At 42.1% G+C, this 24241-nt stretch overlaps 1 protein-coding gene across 5 annotated transcripts; it reads left to right on the top strand.

Moving 5' to 3' along the window:
* Positions 1-609: 609 nt before the first annotated feature.
* Positions 610-22766, top strand: tbc1d30 (TBC1 domain family, member 30). Of its 5 annotated transcripts, XM_035427111.1 has the most exons (14): positions 610-1507; positions 3047-3211; positions 8949-9010; positions 10875-10940; positions 11376-11501; positions 12126-12311; positions 12444-12612; positions 12776-12944; positions 13631-13736; positions 15348-15454; positions 16755-16894; positions 18447-18653; positions 19130-19189; positions 19716-22766. In XM_035427111.1, exons 1-14 carry the CDS (start codon positions 967-969, stop codon positions 20675-20677), a joined length of 3066 nt encoding a protein of 1021 aa, XP_035283002.1. In that variant the 5' UTR covers positions 610-966; the 3' UTR covers positions 20678-22766. The 5 variants fall into 5 exon arrangements, with proteins under 5 accessions (XP_035283002.1, XP_035283003.1, XP_035283004.1 ...); XM_035427112.1 differs by lacking the exon at positions 19130-19189 and having other exon boundaries at positions 615-1507; XM_035427113.1 differs by lacking the exons at positions 610-1507; positions 3047-3211 and adding an exon at positions 6626-7517.
* Positions 22767-24241: the final 1475 nt, after the last annotated feature.

Genomic DNA, 24241 nt, shown 5'->3' with positions numbered 1-24241 from the left:
GTCTATTAATTGTACTGCACCATCAATAGAGTTTTCAAAACATGTAAAGCACCTTTTGAAATGGCAGCAAACCCTATAGCACATTTCCTGGATGTGATAGGAATTCTGAATTTATGCATAAATTCTACATGGGACAACGACAAACCATCTTTACTTAGAAGTTGTCTGACTATGATAATATTATTTTGTGCTTAAACCAACATCTTTATTGCTCCATATCTAGGTGTAATACACTATCTGTTTGGGGAGAAGTTGAGTTTATAAGCTGCATCTGGCAGAGGGAAGATTGATGCGTAAAATCCACTGGGGATAATAAAATATACTGGAAAAAACATGAAAAAATTTCCCTGACCACATTACTGATCAAAAGCAGACAGATAATTGAAAACGAGGTCACGTACATAATTATAATCCTAATTACAACAATTTACATAGACTTCCAAAAAACGTTAAACTGTTAATATTGACATAAAAATGTCAGCGTTAGGCTGCCCGACATGGATGTGGACATGGATGAGAAAAATAGTTCAATTTTCCGATGAAACGATTCAAGGGCACCGCATGTAGGCTACCTATGCAGCGTGGTAGTGCTTGCCTCTGCATACGTGTTACCCATATTCAACACAGTGGTAACGGGTGCACCTGTTGGGAGGTGGGGCAAAACTTTGAATCGCGCACTAAAACTTCCAAAGCGAGCAGTAGTTTTCGTTTCTGGAGTGGCGTATAGGCCTATGAAGCGTGTGCAGTTCCAGGAAGGAAACAAGCAGGCAAACTCAGCTAGCTCAGCCTACTCCGTGGAATGGAATGCACCCGGAACTTCGGATCCTCCTTACGGCCTCCTTAGAGGCAGATCTCCGATTCAGTGTACCTGTGCGCTGCATGTCTCAGTTGTTTCAAGTGACCGGACCAGTTAACAGGGCTGCCCCGAACTATGAGAAATTCATTTAACAGGACACTGTCTGGAAAATGGCGTCTCAGGTAGAATTCGGACAGGGCGAACTTTTGGAAATAGACATATGTGACGATGGCATCTGCTCTGAAGAGGAGAGCGGGGTTTTTGTGAACTCAGGTGCGTCATATACGGATGAGTTCTCCGAGTTTCATCAATGGGCTCCCGCAAGCAAAAGCGGCCTGTCTGATATAACGAACTTGGAAAATAATACCATCTGCGTAAGTGGAGCTAAACCTCTTGTTTCCAGTTGCACACAGATCCCAAATGGCACTGATAGTGCAAACTGCAGGAAAAGCGTGGCTTCTGTGGGCAGTGACTATTTGGAAGATGAACCAAGAACCATGTCCCGTGCCTCTATAGTTGACTGTCTCCTCATTGAGCTCTATGACACCTACAGCAGCAACAACAGAAAAAGTGTGGATAGCCTTGACAGTTCTACCGAAGCATCCAGTTCGGATGCATTTTTTGGGAGAAGCAACACGGGGTCTAATTTCCTGCAAGAACTGCAAGAGAAACACACCAAACGACTTCAAATTAACTACCTCGCCCAAAAAGGTACGCAGATGTTCATTTGTTTTTATACCGTGATATGTAGCTAAACTAAATTGAAAGAAGTGAACGCCATTTTATACGCTTATTTATTTTACTCCCGATATCATACAGTGGAACTAAAGTGTACTGAACAGCTGGACAACCGACGTGGATGGTTGCTATGCATGACGTGTACAGATCTCTTATAATAAACTATTAGTCAGCTACATTACTGATCTTGTGCGTTTTCAAAGAAACTGTATGCTGTGCTTGCCCTTACGATCACAGTATTAGTAATAACAATTCCTTCCTTAAACTGAAGAAGCGTGTCACTTGTTGATAAGCAATATTTTTTTGGATTCATTTTACGTTTATATGAAGCCTAGCCAACATGTATGAATGGAGGTGACCTGCCTAATCATAGTAAGGGTGTTGTGTAGCCTTATATAGCCTAAACAGAAGTACACACATATTTAGGCTTGTATTGCAATCTAATGATACTTCACATTTTCCCTTTGTTATAATCAGAAATGAAATCACCAGAAAGGTGCTTGAGAAATTTGGTCACAGTGTTAGATTTAGCCTACTACTCCTTTGTATTTTGAAAGAATTTATTTCCACTAGCTTAATGTTCTTGGTATGCATCTTCTAATGCATCTTCTTTTGTGTAGCCCAGCCCTTAATCTGTAGTTAATTCAACCAGGCCAAGTATTTGTCTGTCCTTTTTTTTTTTTTAACTGACATTGTTTCTTGTACTTAAACAAGAGCAGGAAGTTAGTATAAGTGCTTCATTAAGTAATTATCAGCTTAGTTGAAATTACCTCAGAACAAAGACAGCTGTCCCACTAGAAACAATTCCTGCCAAATTGTTGTTTTCTGTAGTAACATCAAGTACTGTGGGCAGTATAACAGAAAATATGTAAATTTTAGCATATTGGATGTATGAAAAAACTCTCATTGGGAAGGCAAATACAGATTGTGGTGTAAAAGTTAATTTATGAATGCATTGTATTTACAATCAGTAGGAAAACAAGTGCACTACAAGCCAAAAATAACACTGTAATATCTGCAACTGTCCAAAAACACTACACTTTGCATGATGTGCAGAATACAACCATGTGTCTTTTAGACCATGTAATAATCTACAGATGCTTTGTGGAGTATTGGCCCCTTCACATGTAGAGTATATTTTTTAAATGCTCCTCGCTCATGTCTGTTTTTCAATGTCAGAGGAGACTAATAAATACCTCTTTGGTCCATAAACGTAGGCCTAAAACCTTTTATTTAAATTCAAAACACCTAGGGACGGGTTTTGCAAATTAGGGTAAGTTAGGAAAACTCCAGAACAACACATCTGATAAATGTTGAACTCAGTAGGTGATTGTGCATTTGCATCTGACCTCATTTATAAAAGTCCAATAAATTGCAAATAAATAAAACCTGTATAAACAAGCATTATTCGTGGGTTCTGGATGATACCAGTGTTTTCAGGTGTGTACCAAGACCTGTTAGTGGCATGTTCCTCTAATAATAAAGAGATGTGGTTTTAATTTTTTTGATCAGAATCTGAGGAGCTGAAGTGGATCATACAGGAAGTCAACTACCGCATTGCTATCCAGTCTGCCAAGCTTGTGCGCCAGCTCAAGAGAAAAGATCGTTTGTATAATAAAGTACAGAAGAACTGTGACATTGTGACGGCTTGCTTGCAAGCAGTGTCCCAGAAAAGACGTGAGTACAAGAGGTCTTATTCTTTCTTTTATAAATTTTATGTCTGATTAAATGAGGGCCTGGTTAGACTTTGTTTTATCCAACAGGAAGTGGGTGGATAGGTTACTTTGTGACGATTGCTAGAAGGCTGTGACATTCTTGATCCCCTTGATCCTTATTTCTGCTTGTTACAGCAGAAACATTTCTCAATGTCAGTATTCTTGCTTTAAAACGCGTTTTGAAAACCATTTTTATTTAGGCTCATGCACTGTACTTAATTAAGGGATACAGTTGAAGATTTGGGTAATTATACATGACTCAATACATGAACAAATGATACATTACACGGTACATAATTAAGTTTGTTGTCCTGGGATCATCTTGATACGAAAATGGTGACCTCCTAACAATACCCACGCAATTATTTAACATTCAGCACAATTAATGGTGTGGAAAAAATAGATGCATATGAAACAGTACGTGAATAACTGTAATGAACAAACTTAATGTGGCTCTTTTGTGGTAAACTTCCCATTATGAAACATGAAACTCATATCATTAAATGTGGATTATTTTATTACATTCACCTCAGCAGAAAAGCATTGTCAGCCATCAGGTCTGATGAGCATTAATGATGCAAAAATCATGGTAGGCTGAATTTGTTTGTTTCAGTTTGCGTAACAGTAACCTAAATGTAACTGCGATCTTTATATAAATGAGAGGGCAATGAAGGTGGGTTGTGTTTTTAACCAACACTGTCCCATCAGTACCACATCGTCCTGTGGGGCTATCTTGTAATATTGATAACTTTGATATCTCTGTCTTTCCATTATAAGGTAGAGATGGTTGGTTTCTGTGTTGTACGCTTTGCTTCCTTGAATTTTGGTATCACAGGTAAGAAAGGATGCTTGTACGTTCCTTGTTACATAACAATAACCAAACAGCAAATATGATTGCACTCTCAGCACTGTAAGGGGTTTCCTCTGGCTTTTGGCTGGTTTTGGCTAGCTGAACTGCAAAATGTTTGTTTCAGTCTAGAAACCTTATTTCTTTAAATTTACAGGAATGTGTATTGCAGCAACATGTCATATAATAACCAAGACACCGAATCCAACCAGGCATGTATATGCAACCTGCTTCATTTGGAATAAAGTACAATACGATATTATAAAGTCTATATAAATTTAAATGTAATTGTTTTTCAAAGATAAGTGGTCAGAGGAATTGCATTTCCTGTCACTGCATTGTACATTTAATCATGCATGTAAAATTCCAAACACCAAACTTGAATTACCTATCTGAATAATATATCTGAATAATGATGTCAGAACCAGAATTTAACACGTGTGTTCCGTAGGTAATATGGAGAATAATATGCACTCTTGTTTTTCATGTGTTATTGATACTTTCACCTAATAACTACTGTGCAAACAGAAATTGCTGGAAGAATGTGAAAAGATGGAAGGTGCTTTTCTCTTTTTTTGAAGTAAAAGCAACTTACAGTAAGGAGACAGTCACCACGCTGTGGTTTGGCATTCTTTATATTCAGTTTTCCCTTCTTATTGAACTTGAATGTGTGTGTAGGTCCTTTTAAACAAAATTTCAGTTATTCCAAAAGCTTTGAAAACCAGCCCTCTGCAGCGAGCTCTAATTATTTTAATTAAAATTCTAGTCGTATAAACATCTCAGTTCATGGTCACTGAATTGCATGTTGTTTTAACTTGTTTTACAAAAAACATTTTTGTGGGATTATGTAGAATTATAGATACACATATCAATTTGTAATTTTCTTACATAATGTCAGTTTAAATATACAAATATTAATTGGATCTATGTATTCCCTTGGTTGTTCATACCACTCTTAACTCTTAATGTCCAGTAGCCATGAAGCCTAGTGGGCCTCTGCTGAGGGCTCATATGAGATTATATTAATTGCATTGATTTTTTATTATATTTTTTGCTTTGTCAACATGCAGCATTGTGGCAACAGACCAGCAGGTATGGCATACCCAGTACCCATTCTGATGAAGTGTGACTGCATGATGACCTTTCAAATATATTTTTGTATCCTGTAGAAGTCGTTTGAAGTGGGTTAAGGATGCCTATATTGATATAAATTCACCCAGGTGTCATTCAAGAATATCACATAAATGCTCAGTTGAGTTCAGGTCTGTGGACCGGGAAGCCTTTGACTTTAATAATATCAGTGTCATGCTCCTCCGTCGCTGAGCAACTTCTGATGGTCTGTGGACAGTTGCCATTTTGGCAGTCAGCATCTGCAGCAAAGAAATGCTTTATCATTAGGTGACGAGATTAACCATGCCTGAGAAATGTTCCTCACACCATTCTGGAACCATAGGAACCCTTCACATTTGAAACACTTATTTCTGTTTATTCCACTACTTGTATATGTGCATTAGATGGGTCTATTGTACATTATTATGAATATGATTTTTGTTCTTTTTACTGGTTACATTCATTAGTTAAATTTTCATGTACTCTGGCAGGACTGCTAATTGAGCCTTTTGCCAAGTAAAGGACATTGAATGCAATTGATTGAATGTAACAAGTTCATATCTGGCTTCAGATTAATAGTAATTGATTCAAGGTCCTCATTGACATTAATGTTGGATAGACACCCTTTTCTGCTGCAGCTAAAATAGTCAGAAACTGCTCCTTTTCATATCTTCCTTTATTTCCTTTTTCACTCATGTAGCCCTGTCCTTGATGTTGTGGCTATAAATGACAGGGGTAGCACCTATCTTGGCAGTCTTTAGAAGTGCTCTGTGATGCCTGTGGGAAAAGATTAGGAGCCAGCAACAACATCCCTCTCCCTTACAATCAGTTCAGTCAGCGTGTTCATGCATTATTTGTCTCTCTGCTCCTGTCCAGTGAGGGTTATTGCTTCTCGATTCAATCTTCCATCTAGCATGCAAAAATAATTTAAAACACCATTTAGACATTCATGTATCGGTTGTGGGTTTTCTCTTGAGCTGCTCTGGCACTTCAATGAGATTGGGGGTAAAATAAACAAACATAATTGTGGCTTCAGTGGGGTCACCTCCTTTGATGGGGTAGAATACCTAATAGACCTTGATTTAATGTGCACCTTCTGCACATGGGATTTATAGGACTTATTTGGTATGCTACAAATTCCACAGATCAACTGCCAGAGGTAGAAGGACAAATTTGTTTTTCAGCTTCACAATTCATATAATAAAACATGCCACTAAATGGCTTTTCTAGAATTAACCAAAATATGTAACATGCTTTTCATAATTTGGCTGTAATTGTGCATTTATATAGTATTAAATGAATTGATTCTTGTTTTTTTATTATCTTCTATACAATGCGATGAATATCTGATTGTAAGAATACGTTATCATCTTGGGCTGATGATGACATCATTCCCTTTTTAGGCTTGAAAGTGGCAGATTTTCGTGCCAGTAGATGGCTTTCTGAATAAGGAACCGCGAGCTTATTAAAATCCATCACGGCGCCTTAATTATAACCTGATTTTGACGGACTGTTATATTGCCTGCGTTCTTAGTCGTGATATTCGCTCTTCACTCGTCTTCTCTGTTTATATTCTCTCCTCATTTCCCCTTTACCCCTTATTTCGGTTTCTTGTCCTCTGTGCTCTCATCCACCCTTCTGCATCACCCCGCGTGACGCCGCGTATGTGGGTGTGTGTGTGGGAGATCACCATGGGATCCCGCTGCAGCAGCGGCATTGCAGATTGCTGAAGCTCCACTGGAAACAAGGATCTTCGTTTGTTGTGGTTGACACACCTCGATTTGGGGGGTCGAGCTGCATATTAACGTGGAATGGGCTTATGATGGGTTTGTTCTGATTTGATAACTTGAGGAAACATCCGCCTTGGTTCATAGAAAAAAAAGAATCTGTCGATGTGAGAAACGTTATGTACTCGATTGGAACCCTTGGACTCGAGCGTTAGCCAATCTATTGATTCATATTTTTTTTATTTTCCCACAATTTTTGCAACGATTCTGGATCTGATCATGGACGTATAGCTGTGATATGTAATAGCTTTAACAGAACAGTAGCAAAATCCTACTAACAGGGTTGACGGCAGTGGAAAATAACAGAACCTTAATTAATGACGGAATCGGCACATATTTGGTGATTTTTGCACCACTTATTTTTTCCCCAATGAAGCAAGATAGGTTTATTGCTTCTAAAAGGTCGAGAATCTGTCTTAAACGGCAAAGTGCCGGAGGGGTTGGCAGCATCATCAGTAATGTCCTCAAGAAGCGGAACTGCATCTCCAGGAGCGCCCCACGACTGCTGTGCACGCTCGAACCAGGTGATTTATGACAGGGACATCTAGTCATCACATTCATCGGAGTGACTTTTAGTTATTTGTTGGTTATCGAATAGGCTCAAATATCTTTGCTCCAAAGAAAGAGATCCGGGAAAAATACTAAGTAGCAATGGTGGGCTATTTGTTGACCGTTAATGCTGACGTGTTGGTCATGGTGTGGTGTGGCACTTTTAGCGTTTTCAGACCCACACGTTTACGTTTCCTTTTAAACATGATTTAATCTTGCTTACTAACCTGTTGTAATTTGTAAGTTTCTTATAGCTGTCTGTTGTTAAATTATTTTCCCTGCTGTTTCTGAGACTCCCATGTACACTATACACAAACACGTTATGTGTTAAGTGTTTAATTCCTTTAATCTTTTCAAAAGGGAAGTAGGAGGGATCCAGAGATAATAATCGTGTAGGCTAATGCTTTCAAGCCATGCGGGGAGTAGGAAAGGGAAAAAAGGTCGAAAAGTAAACATGGTCACAACGTTACACTGGGTCTGCATTTTCGTGGATTCTACAGCGAAACATGGCTGAAAGTGAAGCAGGTTGTATTGCGTTTATCCATACCTAGAACAGATTAGTAAAATGAGGACAGATCAACCGAATGTGGTTTGGAAAGAATATCACAGCCAGTGAGCGAACTCGCAATGGCTGCTCTTGTGGACGCGGTGTTGATGCGCAGGGGGAGACAGTCGTGTCTTCAGAATATCATGACGAATCCAACGTTGATTAATTTGTGATCTGACGGTGATATGTGCAAAAATAGTTCGAATATCTTGTACTGTGTCTTCCGCTGCACCGCTACATTTACCCTATAGAGGTTTTGAAGATCGATGTGGTAATAAGAGGAGTGACTGTGGTATCAGCACCAAGCTCCGTGGGACAGCGACTCCAAAGAAATATCGCGGAAGTCCGGTGTCTAATATCTTGGTGTTATTTGTTCGTTCGGTTTTCCTGACGTGGCTATAAAATAAAGGTGTCCTTGGAGTCGGTTTACTATTTTGTATCACAAAAATGAGAGCTCTGTGTTTTACACATCGGAGGGCGATGATCTGACGTGTCCTGTGGACGCATTAGGTCACCATACTTTGTACCGAGAAGGCCTGGTGAGAGCAAACTGCTCGGCTTCCGGATCATTTCTAATTCACCGAGAGGAGATATTTTGTTCTCCTTTTTTCTATCATTTTTATTTCCTCCAACTAAAAAGACGTCTTTGTGTATTTCACAATGAATCAGGACACAAGTATATTGGAGTTTGTATCCAATAGGTAGTATAGAGCAGCTAGCTGCAGTTTTCGCTTAATATCTTGTTTTGTGTTTCTATATCATATCGTTTCAAAAACATCGGTGTTGTTCTTGTTTAAAGTGAGCCATATTTACTGTATTTGTATATAGAGCCATGTACTAACTATGTTTTGCTCGCTAGGAGTTGACACAAGATTGAAGTTCACTCTTGAACCATCCCTGGGCAAAAATGGTTTCCAGCAGGTAAGTACGGTCTTTTAAGTACATATCCATTTATTGTCTAGAAGTGAGTTATAAATGTTATAAATGTTGTTCACAGTTGCATTTTCAAAGCAACAAATCACATTATCGCCTCCTTTTTCTTTGCACCATTTTGTTAAAAGGACCTGAACACATCACATTTCATCCATTTAATTTAAAACATAGCATATAATGTAGCTAAACTATACACTTTAAAATTGCTAAAGTAATATACACAGGCTGCCACTGTGTATATCACAGATGTCACTTTTGAACTTTAGACAATAAGGCATATGTACTATTATGTTACTTAAACATCATCAATAATGAATCGCATCTAAAATGCCTCTCCAAGCTTATATCCCACAAAAGCGAAGCCACAAATGAATGTGTTGCAGCACTTCCCAACACTGTTGTGGTTCCTCCCTGTCAGCCTGGAAACACTCATTGTTGCATCCAGCTGTATGTTTTATGTTCCTCAAAAGTTTTTTATGTCCTTTACATACACTTCTTACATCATTTTTTTATTTATTTAACAAGCCAGGTCACACAGCGACACAGTGAACACTTTGAGAATCGAACTGGCAAGGCATTGTATAGCCCATCAGATGTAGGGGGATGCTTTAATGTGGCTATGCAGTGCCCTCTGAAAGTATGCCAACGGGAGAGCGAAATTTGTTATATTTGCTATATACTTAAGGCATTTGGATTTGAAGTCAAATGGTGGATATTTGACAAATGTACAGATGATTGGCTTTTATTTCATGGTATTTACATGCATATACTGTATGTCTTATTATTTTACAACACAGAAGGGAGAGTCACTGTTAATGTAGCAGTTTTGGGACTTTGCTCATTTACTCAGGAAATATTTCACCTAGCACTATGGAATTTTTCTTCAAACAGCTTTGACATGTCAGTAGTCAGTAGCCGTGTCAATTACATTCATAACTTAATTGAGTCAGATATAATTTAAACCAAAGTAACAGCAGTCGATGTTACGTTCATATGACCTAGTTGGTATGGCTGTAACAGATGGGCGAAATAATTGTAACGGTTAATGAAAAGAACACTGACGTGCGTATGGAGATGTTTTCTGCACATACTAATGTGAACCAAGGAAACACATTTCCTGTGGTAACGTGAGACCAGCCACATCCTCGGATTATGAGGCATGGTGCTTTATTAATAAAAAAAGACACTAACGCGCAAGCAACTTTGTAACTTACTGTGAAGTGAGTTGTGGTCACATCCAAATTGATGAGAAAAGCTTATTTCGTTTGTTTCTTAACACCCAGGTAAGCTTTTACAAAGCAAATAGCCTACTATACAGACCAATCTGTAGTGTGTTTATAAATGCCTGTGACAAGGTGGCTGTTTCTTTTCCATTAATCTATTGGAGCATGCAGAAGATGAGGCTATGTCAACACAGCAAGCAAATTTGCTGAACACATTTAACATTAAACACTGAACTACCTTAAAAGGTCAAACACGTTAATGAGTACAAATAATTTCTTTAACAAATATTAAACACCCTTTAAAATTCCTAAGGTCTCCTGAAAAGGACAGTACATGCAGTATCTATTGTCCCTAATCTCCAAATCTGAAGCCCTGTCTGTGACCTCCCTGCATACCAATCTTCTTATCTTCTCTTTTCTTGTCTTGTATTCACTCAAATACAAATGCCTTAAGTATATAGCAAAAAATAAAAAATAAATAATTCACTCTACCCTTACCATACTTTGGGAGGGCACTGTGTGTCGAATGCCATTTTGTGGAAATTTGATCAAGACGACATGATAAACAGCTCTTGTCTAAACTGTGTTAATTGAGCCCTTGTGTTTGTTGCCTTGCTTTTGCTGCACAGTGGTACGATGCCCTCAAAGCAGTAGCCAGGCTTCCCACTGGCATCCCCAAAGAGTGGAGGAAGAGGGTAGGTCAGCCTTGTACCCCTCTAGGGACCCCCCACTCTATGTGAAAATGCAGTGCTAGTTATACATGGTCAGGTTAGCTGGCTTCATCACAATAAGCTGTCTATGCTAGTTGTGCACTTGCTTTCTAGCCATTTGCTACACTCCTACATCCTCTAAGACTTACTTATACTTTTATGTAGTACTAGTGCTTATATTTAACGTATTTGAATGTACTATATTTATACATTTCAGTAAATATGAAATGTATAAATATACGTTTATACAGTAAAAATTACAACAGTCAAAGTAAAAGGGTGCACTGAAAAAATGTAGAAGGATTCCTATAAAATTAAGAAATGGAAAAAGATTTCTTGTGGTGAAAGTGTTTAATGAGAATTCAGAGGACGATATGGTTTTCAGTTATGCCCATTGACTCTGATGTTTTATGTCTGCAGGTATGGTTAACTTTGGCTGACCAATACCTTCACAGCATCTCTATAGACTGGGAGAAGACCTTGAGATTTGCTTTCAATGACCGTAGCAATCCTGATGATGATTCTCTGGGAATCCAGATTGTCAAGGTACAGTATCAGATGGCATGTCCAATCCTGCTGTAATATCATATCATCAGTCTGTTGAATCTTTCTGTAACCATCTTTATCTAGGGGCGTGCAATATCCTCTTCTAGAAATGCACAGTATTACTTGCTATGCTGTATGATTAGGGTTATTATCTGTTGAGATCACAGCAAAAGAGCACATTTGATGTGAGCAGCTTGAGGCGACCTATCGCAGAGTGTGGGGAAAGCGCTCAGCCCTGCTTCAGAGTGTGTGGATAATGGAGGAACGGTGGCAGGATGTTTACTCTTGGCGCTGTGTCAACAGTAAGTGAATAATGGAAAAGATATCCGTTTTTTTCTGCCCCATCCTCATGCCTCGGCACACAGTGAGTCAGGATTTGTGTGTTTTTCCCAACTGGGCCAAGTCCAGGCCTCTCCCATTCTGTGCTGTCTGGTGTTCTGCCTGGACACCCAATCCTTTTGCTGCCATGGTGATGGGAGACATGGAAGAGAGGTTGGGACTGCGCTAGTAGATGCCGTCTGACAGTAGGGTGTGAATCATGTCCACCAATCTGTGACGGAGGATAGGTGCTGAATTGCCCCTATATACATAATCATTTTAGTTTTATTTTTTATTTTCTTTCAGGACCTGCACAGGACAGGCTGTAGTTCTTACTGCGGCCAAGAGGGGGAGCAAGACCGAGTGGTGCTGAAGCGGGTGCTGTTGGCATATGCACGTTGGAACAAGGCTGTGGGTTACTGCCAGGGCTTCAATGTGCTGGCTGCCCTCATTTTGGAAGTTACTGAGGGAAATGAAGGGGATGCACTCAAGGTACATTTCTCTTCGTCCAGTCTCATGTAGTCTCCTGTATCTTGCCATAGCTACCGTATTCATCAGTGAAGTGGTGTTAACTGCCGGTGGCAATCTTGTGTACCTGTTATCTATATTTATGTGTCCATGCAGGTGATGATTTACCTGATTGACAAGGTGCTTCCTGACAGCTACTTTGCCAACAACCTGCGCGCGCTGTCGGTGGATATGGCGGTCTTTAGAGACCTGCTGAGGCTGAAGCTGCCGGAGCTGTCCCAGCACCTGCACAACCTGCAGAAGGCGGCCAATCGAGAGGGTGGGGGTGGGTGCCAGTCCTGCCACTTTTCCATTTTCAACATGATGAAGTGTGTCAAACATTTGTGATATTGATCTCTTTATATAGTGTGGCGTAAAGACAATGATCGGTAACTGGAAGAAGTAAATGACTTCTTGTGCCCTTTTCTGTGTGTCACCTGTGCATGCAGGTAGCTACGAGCCCCCTCTCACCAACGTGTTCACCATGCAGTGGTTCCTCACCATGTTTGCCACTTGCCTGCCCCACCACACCGTGCTCAAGATCTGGGACTCCGTCTTCTTTGAGGGGTCAGAAGTCCTGCTGAGGGTCGCCCTGGCCATCTGGGCTAAGTTGGGAGAGTGAGTGGACTAGTTTCACACCAAAACCAACAGCAGGCATTCTAATTAGTCTCCTTATCTCTCTGAACGTGAAACAAATGTCTCTTTCTTGGTATAATAACAAAAAAAAAGTACTTTCTTTTTGAGGCTGTGATATTTCTCCGGTTATAGCCCTGCTGAGACCGAGAAGAAGCAAAAGTGCCTTAAGTAATAACTCCTTCTCCATACCGCAGTACAAAAGTGCTCTTTATGTGATTTATAGCCTCTTTTTGGATGTGGCTGGGTTGAGCAGTCTAGGGAGCATCTGTGTTGGAGGTGCTCTGCTACATTAGCAATAAAACACTGTAAAATTGATTTTGAGTGAATGGAATGGAGAGAGAAGAGTGGGCCTGGGAAAAGATTTTTGCAGTTAATACAGCCAGAGAACAGATACATCAGAAGACCTGGAGTTTGTAAATGTGCATGTTGTGTCCGTGATTGTGTATTTCCAGCCTGCTTGTTTGTGCGCTTTAATGCGATCAGGATTGTGAAAGATGGGGATTCTGTCTCGGGCACGTGTTCGGTCGCCATGGCAACCACAGACATATGGCTCAATGTACTGTGTGTGGAGACTGTCACTGTCAAGAATGGAACTGAGAATGTTGCAGAATATATCTATAACATGTTTTCTCTCTCTCTCTCTCTCTCTCTCTCTCTCTCTCTCACAGACGGATTGAGTACTGTCAGAGTGCGGATGAGTTCTACAGTACCATGGGCTGCCTGACCCAGGAGATGCTGGAGCATGATCTGATCGACTCTAATGAGCTCATGCAGGTGAGTCCAAAACCTGTGCATTGATGTGGGCTCTCAAATACTCCATAGCACTGGACAGCCGCCATGCTTGTCACTTGTAGCTCACAGGAATTTCTTTTTGTATTTAACTGACAGCAACATCATTTTGAAACACTATTTTCAGTGTTGTAACTTGTTCGCATCATGGCTGCTGTGACTCACTATCATGGAGCAAGTTTGCCAGAATCATGCACAATGCATATAGCTTTAGCAGGTTTTGGAAAACCACAAAACTGCCTATTTGTAAAAGTATTCATAGAAATATGAATACCACCCCTGCTCAAGCTAAAGCTTGTAAGCACTTTTAAAACGTGATTCCCATACTGATTAGTCATATTCTTCTCAATGTTGATGCTATGCTAGACAGCTGTTGGAAACAGAGCATGGTGTGTAATGAACGCCTGTTCTTCTGTACCTGTTTCAGGTATAACGGACACTTGTGTCAACTGTACCTACATTGAGCATCAAATATGTCATTGATGCAGTGGACACTGAAATCTGTGAATTCTGTGTTGTTTTAATACTTTTCGCATTTGCAAACGGCTCAGAAGTATTTTAAAGTGGTTCTTGCAAAAAAACAAACAAAAGAAAACATATGAAGGCCTGTGCTGAATTGACTGTTTTATGTGGACAAGACAAGTTTAAAAGTCCTAAGCATTGCCCCATCTCTGGATGAAGAGAAGGCAATGTTTTTTGTTTTCCCAAAAATGATAAGACGTGATAAATGGGTTATAACCATGGTCATTGTAATATTGCAACAACCCGTACAGCTAGTATTTGCAGTGACCAGTTTTGCCCAGAACTTTTCACAGGAGAGACATGCAGTGGTAGGCCTACCGTTACCTAGTGATAATTAAATCGTTTTCAAGCTTATGCATGTGGAATCAAAGACTTTCTTTATTCTGGTGTAATGTTTGCATTTTCAGGCTGATGCAGAGTCTAATGATAGTGTACAGTAGCTTAGTGTTACAACGTTATTACACACTGAATGATCTTCAGGTTTACCTATACAATGGTAAAGCCTGGTTTATATTGCTTTCTTTCGTTTTGTCTGGTGGTGTAATGTCACTTCATGAGACTGCTCTAACCCGGTCTAATCTAGCAACGAGAAATGGTTTACATATGACATGTCTTACGGATATGAATGTTAATGAGCACAGGATACACACCCATCCTGTCTTGTCTGCTGAACAAGTTACTATAATCTAATAGTGTCTATTGCAATTTAATGGTTATAACTGGATTAAAAACTTGAATGAAATATTAAGAACAATCAATAGTCACTTCTAGGGGAATATAACTGCAATTTGAATCCAGTTTCCTGGGCCTTTAAATACAGTTTTGGATTTTAGTTTTTGTGATTTGTGTACTTGCCAGACTGTATTGGTGAAGTAAATAAAAAATTGAATTGAATCATTCGTCCAAGTTAAGGACAATATGTTGCATGAATTTTGCCCAATGCCTCAGGTTTAGGGAACATTGGTAACTACGGTGAGTATGAAGTGTACTTCTCAGTTGTGATGCCCTGCCTTGCGTCTCCTGTGCTTCCTGACGCGGGTCCTGTATTTGGGTTCCTCTTTTGTTCTGGAGCAGACTTTGTACTCCATGGCTCCCTTCCCATTCCCTCAGCTGGCCGAGCTGAGGGAGAAGTACACGTACAACATCACCCCATTCCCCGCCCCCGTCAAGCCGTGCTCCAGGCAAGCAAACACCCGTCACGCGAAACCTTGTTTCAGTATGCTAATGTGTCTGCATTGCACTCCCTGTCTGAAATGTACACACACTGCTCATTTTGAGGTTTACTTTACTTTTGATTCTAGCTGACGCATTGGTGTATTTTTAAACGCTTGTGCCATGAATAGACCTCGTCCTTTGTTTTTGAGGGACTGTGTGCTGGAGATCAGGTTTCGCATGCAAATATTGCCTAATCTGAGACCGGCTTCTCTGGCACTGGCAGATAAAGCGGTAATTTGACTAGAACGCTTGTGTATTTACAGATAGTTGTAACACACTATCATGAAGGGAAAAAAAAAATTATACATCTGCTTGCATGACCATTTGGGCATGCAAGCAGATGTATAATTGTGCTTTTGCAGTGAACATTGAGCTATTGAAGGAAGACACTATTTACAGTGTTACTAGGTTCTATTTTCTAGAATTTCAGTATATTTTATTGGTTAATAACTATTTCCTAATTAGAAAATACCTTATATTTTACGATTTTATTATTTACTGTACTATGTTATATACATACATCTCAAACTAGCATGCTATCATTTGAGGAAAGAGTGAGTACTATAGCATAGTGTTATGCTTTAGTATACAGCATATATATGTAGTAGAATTTAGCTAGAATAATGAAATGTCAATGTAATTTTCCAGATTACAGAAAATGTACCTATGAGTCTTAGTGGTTGGGAATTCCCCTTCACATGTCGACAAGTGGGATTTCAGTTAGTTGAATTAAACACTGTTGAATCAATAGATTTATATGTATTTTTTTGTTTCCCATAGGTGCTTATATAGATTATAGATATCAAATCTGTGGGGGACCCAAAGTACATGATTGTATTGGAGACAGTTTAGTCTGTCAAGCAGCTTGGCAGTCACACCTCAGGGATAGCATCCCAAATCCATCCCTCTAACATTGTGCAGAGCAAAGAGGCAGTGAACATAATTTAAAAGTCTGTGGTGTGACATAACAGATTAGCCTCATAACCTCTACAGTGCTATAATGCAAATTCAAACCAGGACTGGGAGTAGTAAAAGCTGACCCCAGGTGACTCCACTGGGTCCGCTGTGTCTCCAGCTGTGCCTTTTTCGTGTTTGAACAGTCAAACAGGAAGTATAACCATATGTGCCCTGTGCTATGTACAGCCAGAAAGGAAGTAGAGCCCACTCTGACTCTACATGTGGATGTGGAAGTAAAACCAGCTCTGACTGTACCTGAGTGTTTATTTTGTGTATTCTGACCTTTGACCGGTTGTGTATTTTTAACAGTCAGGGGGGTCGTGGACGGGACAGTGACGAGGAGGTGGACATGGATGATGAAGACTCCTTGGTCAGCGCCTTGGGATGCCTGGGCCCCATTGGTGGGCTCCTGGCCCCAGAGCTGCAGAGGTACCAGAAGCACCTGAAAGGTACGGTACAGTGCGTCCGTCATGAGCCTCCTCACTGACCCCCTGTCTGTCATCTTTCACTTACCCCATGCCTACAAGCTAGTTGAAACCAGTGAAATTATATTTGCAAGCACTTAGCAGACGCTGTTATCCAGAGTGACATAAATTAGTGAAAAAAGCACCCTATGGTTTGTTTAAAGCTTTGACAGTTGAAAATTCATCAGCTGAGATTCACCAGTTGTGAGCAATGAACTGCTCACATGCTGGGGATGTAGCTCATTGTCACTTTATATCAGTGAGGATTGGTCTAAAGGAGATTCAGACTGCCAATTTAAAATGGAAGGTGAAGTAGGCATAAATATGCAAGATGCATGCCTCTGAAAGAAATCTTTGGCAATACCCTCTTCATTGTGTATTCTGCAAGCGCTGCAGCTGTGCTAGCTTGCCAAGGAATAATGTCACTTGGGAAACATAAACTGTGAGGAAAAGAGAAGTTGATGCATGGCAAGAGGCGTGTGTCCAATATGTCCCACTTCTGTGAGCAGCCTTCTTGAGAATCTGCTACTGCCTCTCTGCCAGTTGCTCCTGCTAGAAGTTATACCGTTCCTAGATGGTGTGTGTGCGTGCTTGTGTGTGTGTGCACAGTTGTGTTCCTTGGTTGTGGTCCTATCGTAGGCCCACATCCTCTGTATGGGGACACTCCCAGCCCGATATCCTGCTCTTTCACTCTCCTGCGGAACAGGAAGTGCCGGTCTCATGTTGCCATTAGGCACTGCTTTAGAGGCATAATTAATGTTTCATGGCACTGATGACGATTAATGGACAAGATGGGGTTTTTCCCCATGAAATTCAAGATTAAAGGTTATCTGGAAAGATGTAAGTAAGGAGTAATTTTCATCACAAAAGCTCTGAAATCAAGTGACTTGAGACAAAATCCTTTGGTAACCTTAGGGAGGAGTCTATCTTTTGTTTTGTGCTGTTGTCATGGTTACTTATTTTGATTCACCTCTCCTATTGCCACTAACACCAGGAAAGTTTTCTGCAGTGGGGTCAGATAAAGAGTGATTCAGTGTTCAGATCTACTCTTGGTGTGCATCTATGTGCTTGTGTGCAGAAACCCCTTTACTGGAGCAGTATTCAAAGACAATATTCATTTTGCAGGGTCACATTAATTGCAACTCAAATCTCCTGGGGATGCTCTTATCCTTCCACAGTTTCAGATGTACTTAATTTTTTTGGGAATATCATTTTTTTTAAAAAGGGGCCAAATCGAGGACCTTCTTTAATTACAGCCCTTGGAAGAAATTAATGGAAATTGTAAGAGTTTGAGCTTTTATTATTAGTCAAGATGTTATCATTAACATCGAGTTTTGTATACATTTCACATTTTTGTATATGTTTTTTGGCGAAAGAAATCAGCATTAAGTGCATCTCATATTGTTTCTCATCTGCCATTCTCCTTCTCAATTCTCTTTTGCTCTCCATCTCCCTGTTGTTTCCTCTCTCACCCCTTCCTGCTCTCTGTCCCTCGCTCCCCCCCCCCCCCCCCCCCCCCCCGCCGCCCCCCTTGCAGATCAGCGCGGGGAGCAGAGCCTGCGGAGCAGCAACATCGCGGAGCTGAGCCCTGGTGCCGTGGGGACGGGGCGGGCCGAGCACCAGGCCGCCATCAACAGCATGATGATGGAGCGCATGAGCACGGACATCAGCGCCCTGAAGAAGCAGTACTCGCGCATCAAGAGACGGCAGCAGCAGCAGGCCAGCCTGGTCTACATCCACACAGGTACCGCGGAAACGCTCGCTTCGGAGTGATGTCACTGCTGCCGTGCCAGTCATCCTAAGTGTGCAGAGTTTTCTTGGTTTGAAACTGTATGTCATGAAAATAAGTAGGGTTCACATGCATGAATAGGCCCCCTGTGCATAGGGAACATAATAATATGTAAATCGTTCATGCAACAGAGATGAATGAGCACACAATGTTATTGGCAAAGCCATTCTGAAGACCACCACTCTTGAGAAAGACCTGGTGATATCTTGTGCTTTGTCCTGGAACATGTGCTGTTACATTAATCATTTATTTAAATCTAAATGTGTATTATTTTCTCTACACACTGGGTTCAAGTTTTGGGTAAAATAAATTAGAAATAAATTTATTGAAAACAATGAAAATTATGATGTGTACGCATAAGCATTGTGTCAGGAATCGTACGTGTGTGTACTGTTGGTTATCAGTCCCAGAATATCCCGTTTCTCCTTCAGGGTCAGAAGTAGCCAGCGCTACTGGGATCCCCTCTGATCCCATGGACCAGCAGAGTCATGGTACAGTCCCATGTCTGAGGAGGCCGGGTGGGATTAAGGAGGATTGCGGGCTGTATTGGGGGGATTGATGGGGCCTGCTTGGGCTGCTCTGTTCTGGGATGCGAGGAATTCCTCTCATCTGCGGCACCTGCTTGCTTCTGTCTGGAAACAGAAACTTGTATAACCAACTAATGTGTTAACATTAGATTCATAGCTCAGTCTTTTCACTGTCACTCAGTTCCCGAATGAACAATCCCATTTCCAACCTCTCATATGCTATAGCTCTTTTAAAGTGCCTTTTGATTGATGCTGAAAGACTTATTTAATAACTTCTATATAACAGTGTGTAACAGAGCATGATGAATGGACTCGGGCTTATGGCATAGTAGAGACCTTCACCTCTGACCTCACTGGCCTGGCTTTCCTCCTCTTTCAGAAATGGGGACACTCTATCCTGATTCTGCTCTCGGTTGAGGGGCTGCCAGCTGTTAACCGCTCAGGCTCGCTAGAGTTAATGAATGTGGGGTGATTCTCTGTCTCCTTTCAGATAAATGCCCGGCCACCAGCCTCCTGGCCTCCCAGCTCCACCCGTCCCCAGTGGTGAACCACCTCCTCCTGGGGAAGAAATTAAAGGCGGTGCAGAGGGGCTCCCGGAACAGCGTGGTCCAAGCCCTGGGCGCTCACGCCGCCCCGCTCCCCCAGGCGCGGTCCGGCCCGGCCCAGCCGGACGCCGCTCGGAGCAGGCTGAACTCGCCCTGGCGCACCCACGTCCGCACGCACCGGAAGAACGTGGCGCGGGCGCGGGCACAGCTGGGCTACTGCGACACGGTGGAGCTCATCGAGGAGGCGGGGCCGGCAGAGAAGAGCGAGAAGGACCTGCAGGTGGAGACGGTGGAGGTGACGGGGAAGGCGGAGGGGGGAGAGGAGGCGGAGGAGGGGGAGGAGGAGACAGAGGAGGAAGAAGAGGAGCCGGAAGAGAAGGGAGGGATGGAGGAGGAAGAGGAGCTGGAGCAGAACAGCGTGGAGTTGCAGGACACTCAGTCCGCTGAGGTGGAGGAGGTGGAGGAGGGAGTGGGCTGGGTGCAGGAGCAGATGGCCTCCCTGGAGCTGGATTCTGGTTCAGAAGCGTCCTCGCTCACTGAGAAGGAGACGACACCTGAACCTGACTCCTCCCCCCCGGCGCTGCCTCCTCCTCCCCCGCCCTGCCGCCGCAAGGAGTCCGACTCCTCCAGCTCCGAGAGCGGCGCTTCCCTCCGGCGAACCCGCTCCGCCTCCACCTGCACCTCCACCTCCACCTCCTCCACCCCCACCACCCCGGTGGGCCCCTCCAGGTCCCAGCACGCCTTCTCCCCCTTCCCCATCGTCAAGCCCCCCCGGAAGTCGGCCGCCGCCAGGAACTTGGGCCTGTACGGCCCCACCGCTCGGACTCCCACCGTGCACTTCCCCCAGATGAGCAAGAGCGTCAACCGTGCCACAGGGGGCTCCACCGGCTCCACCAGGAGGCGATGACGAGCCAGGCCAGACTGCCAGACTCCTCTGCTCCCCCTGCTCTTCTCTCTCGAGCACTTTTTGCACTTGGTTCTCTAATAAGTGCTCAACACGGGATTTTGGAAAGTATTAACACCGGGTTTGTGGGAAACTGGGGGATGCGTGCAACGATTTGTAGCAGCTAGAGTCAAGACGGTTATTATTCGTTCAGTGCTCAGAGCTGAGATGTCACGAGGTGATTGATGTGCTCTTTGTGACTGAGAAGACTCGGTGTGTACCTGGGAAGATTGTGGTGGGAAAGTCAGCTGCTTTCATGCAGTGGTTAAACAGATCCATTAAGGGCCTTGTGGCTTCAATGTTTTTTTCCTATGTGTTTGCAAATTCCATGAGATCCTGCACTGAATGACGACAAGTTCTCCTCCCTTAGAGCGAAGTTAAAAACACAGAGGCAGAATAACAACGCCTTTGGCGTACAACCTTGCCTGTCTGGGGATTGCAAAACGTTTATACGCAACAATGCCGCATGTCGAGGTCCCATTTTAACTCCCTCACTCTGTCCCTCTCCGTTTGCTGTTAGATGGCAACGTAAGTGCAGGAGTAATCCTACAGCTTTCCACTGTATTTGATCAGTTTAGTACATTCCCTGTGCAGAGCACAATGTGTCGATAAGTGATGCGTTGCCTCGCTCTTCTCTAGCATACGGGTTCGTTCCAGCCGCAAAGAACTCGGCGGTGCGTATGGACACATAAATACGTGTTACAGCGTGTGCCTTAGGCCAAAGTGTACTGCAGAAGCCAGATGAAATGGCGAAAGGATAAAACCTAGTTTCTTTACACGCGATTTCTCCCCTCGCTCACATTTAGCTAACGTTCTGTTCTGCCACTTGAGCTTGCGCAGACACAAAGCATCCGAAATGTGGGCTGTACGTATTGTGCCCTGCTCTTGTGTGGCAAGTTGCCCGCCACATAATCTCTGCTTGATTTATTAAATCACTGCTGCGGCATCCTTGTTTTCTTGGCACCAAAAAGAGTGTGACTCCGTGCGCTTTGTTCAGTGTTAAACTCTCCGGGGTCAGCCATTTGCCGTTTGCTCTTTGTAAATGCATTTCAGACCTTGTGTGACGGCTGTGGTGTTGATCGGAAATGTTCGACTGTCTTTCTCTTGTCGGTAGTCCAGGTTCTGCTTACGTCTGAATGTCTCATACCTTGAGCTGTTTGCATGTGCGCTCCAGTTATTTTGGTTACGTATCACGTAAAATTCACCTTAAAGGTTTATGGTAAATCACCCAACATTTGTGTTTTTTGTATGTTTTCTTTTTTGTCTGCAGGGGGCGACAAAGTATTCCATCAATTATTTGCTCCTATCAGCAAGACAGTCAAAGGCATCACATTAGATCTGTTGGCTGAATGCCAGTCTTTACTTCTGTCTGGTGAGAATGGAGTGGCACTTTCTGTTACACTAATGTACACCCTTTAGGGGACAACTTGTGACCTTTTTAGTTACAGCTTAAGTAAACTGCACACTGCACATGATTAAATAAGACTCACGATATTGCACTGCATCAGCTTAAATGGTAGTGCAATCTTATTGGCCACAAAATGGTGAGACCTGTTTCACACCATGTTAATGAAGTAGTTAATGAAGTTTGTTGTGGGGATTTTTGATGAATGACTGTTCGTTTTGGTTTTTATTGAATCAAAACACTTTTGTGGCATATTGTATTGTAAGCATGTTGTCATTGTTCTTTGCCCAGACTCCTCCTCCCCCTCCTTCAAAAAAAGCCCTGCATCCTACAAAAAAATGAAGTAGTTGAAATGATTTGAATTGAATTTTCTGTTGGCAGCCTTTAAAAATTGTATTGTAAAAATTGTAGCCTTCCCTAAAATGTACCTTATGAGTGGATGAAAGATATTGGCTATACTGCTGAAAACTATATAAATGAGACTTAAAAAGATCAGGTTACTCTAAAGGGAGTACTTATACTTGGCGTATTCCACAGATGAGCATTAAAAAAGCTTTAACTTGTCAGAAAGTTGTTATGAAGATTACTCATGAAAAAGAACCCTAGGTGCACTTGTTTCATTGTTCTAAATAAAATGAATGAGTATCAGTTGTGTGGTTGCTGTAAAAGCTGTCTGGCAGGCAGAAAGGTTTCTGTCTGGAACACTTTGTGTTCTACTATTTTTATGACTCATGAAATCCCAGTTTGAGGATGTTTATCGACATGCTAATTGCATTGGTTTAGTCATTTGTGGTTAAAAAGTAGCAGTGTGCATGCTCCTGCCCCTGAATGCACTGTGTGGCACTTGAACACCCACACCTTACCTCTAGCTGGTTCTTCACCCTGAAGGACCAAAGAAAGGATCCTTCGATCTTACTGGGAGAGACCAGCTGAGAGCAAGTACTTTCTGATCCCAGAATGCACTGCACCAGTCTGCCTGCACATGAGTGTAAATTAGGAAACATTGTCAGGGCTTTGGCAGTGTGTTTATGTACATTGTGTATGAACATGAGCAAGATTTCATAAGCCCATTCTTTTGTTGGCGCATTATCTACAAATAACAGTCATGAGTGAGGAATGGAATAGAAGGTGTAAATATAGTTGGCATTATCAGAATCTTGGTTATCTAAGGTTCTGGGATCCAAGAATGGTGTCAGTATTGTGTAGGTGTTCTGTTATTATGGAGGTCCTTTGAATTCTGACACCCTCTCTTGTCTTGGGGCTGACTTTCTGACCTCTAGCTTGGTGAGGCCAGTCTTTTAGCTTCAGAAAGACCCCAAAAAGAAGGATTACAGCTCTGTAAAACAGCACAGCAGTGAATGGTGATTATTCCTGCTGTATTTATGCAGACAGTTGGCTGTCTGTAATAGCACCAGCTGGGACCTTGCAACACCTGCCCTGCTGGAATGAAATGGCATTAAGTCAAATGAACTAATCCCTTTGACATACAGTGTATTGTTTTTTTGGTTTGACCTTTATTTAACCTGGAGTGTTAAATGAGATATTATATTTGATGTGAGGCCCTGGGCAGTCACGCTGGGTGCTGTTTAGCCAATCAGATGTTGAGGGAAATTTTATGTGCCCAAATAAAGACAGTAAAGACAGTTCGGATTTTTATCAGGCCACTGTGGCTAATGTCCCTTCACTTTTTATATTTCAAGTGTCAATGGGATCTTTACACATTTAATTGACATTCTAATTAAAGACAAGATCTTAGATTAGCATCTCTTTCCCACTGCACTGGGCAATTGGCTGTGTGGCTGGTCCAGTGGGAGTATGCCCTCCTATTGGTCAATGCAAGACCACCTTAGTGCCATTACATAAACTGATATCTTTCAAATCCCAAAAGGCCTTTTGGCTTAAATTAGTTGCACCTGCAGCCCTGGCTCAGTCTAAAACTTCTGACATTACCACACTGTACGAATGGAAGTGCAAAAAAAAGGTTCTGATAAACAAAACTCTAACCATGCATTTCTGGCTCATTGCCTCCCGGTCACTATGAACATGAGCATGACTCATCAGACAGGTGCTGATCCAAATTTGTAGGTAGGCGAAGTGGATTAATAATAGTAAAAAGCGATTCA

Source organism: Anguilla anguilla, chromosome 7, assembly GCF_013347855.1.
Source record: "Anguilla anguilla isolate fAngAng1 chromosome 7, fAngAng1.pri, whole genome shotgun sequence".
Classification (NCBI taxonomy): domain Eukaryota; kingdom Metazoa; phylum Chordata; class Actinopteri; order Anguilliformes; family Anguillidae; genus Anguilla; species Anguilla anguilla.
Note: the sequence above shows the minus strand (reverse complement) of the source record. Positions and strands in the feature narration are given on the sequence as shown.

Bases quoted from the DNA above. Each gene is read 5' to 3' on its own strand.
- tbc1d30 (XM_035427111.1), top strand. From the start codon at position 967: ATGGCGTCTCAGGTAGAATTCGGACAGGGCGAACTTTTGGAAATAGAC. The intron at 11,502-12,125 runs GTACAGTATCAG...ATTTTCTTTCAG, and splicing joins TGGGAATCCAGATTGTCAAG to GACCTGCACAGGACAGGCTG. The intron at 13,737-15,347 runs GTGAGTCCAAAA...GTTCTGGAGCAG, and splicing joins ACTCTAATGAGCTCATGCAG to ACTTTGTACTCCATGGCTCC.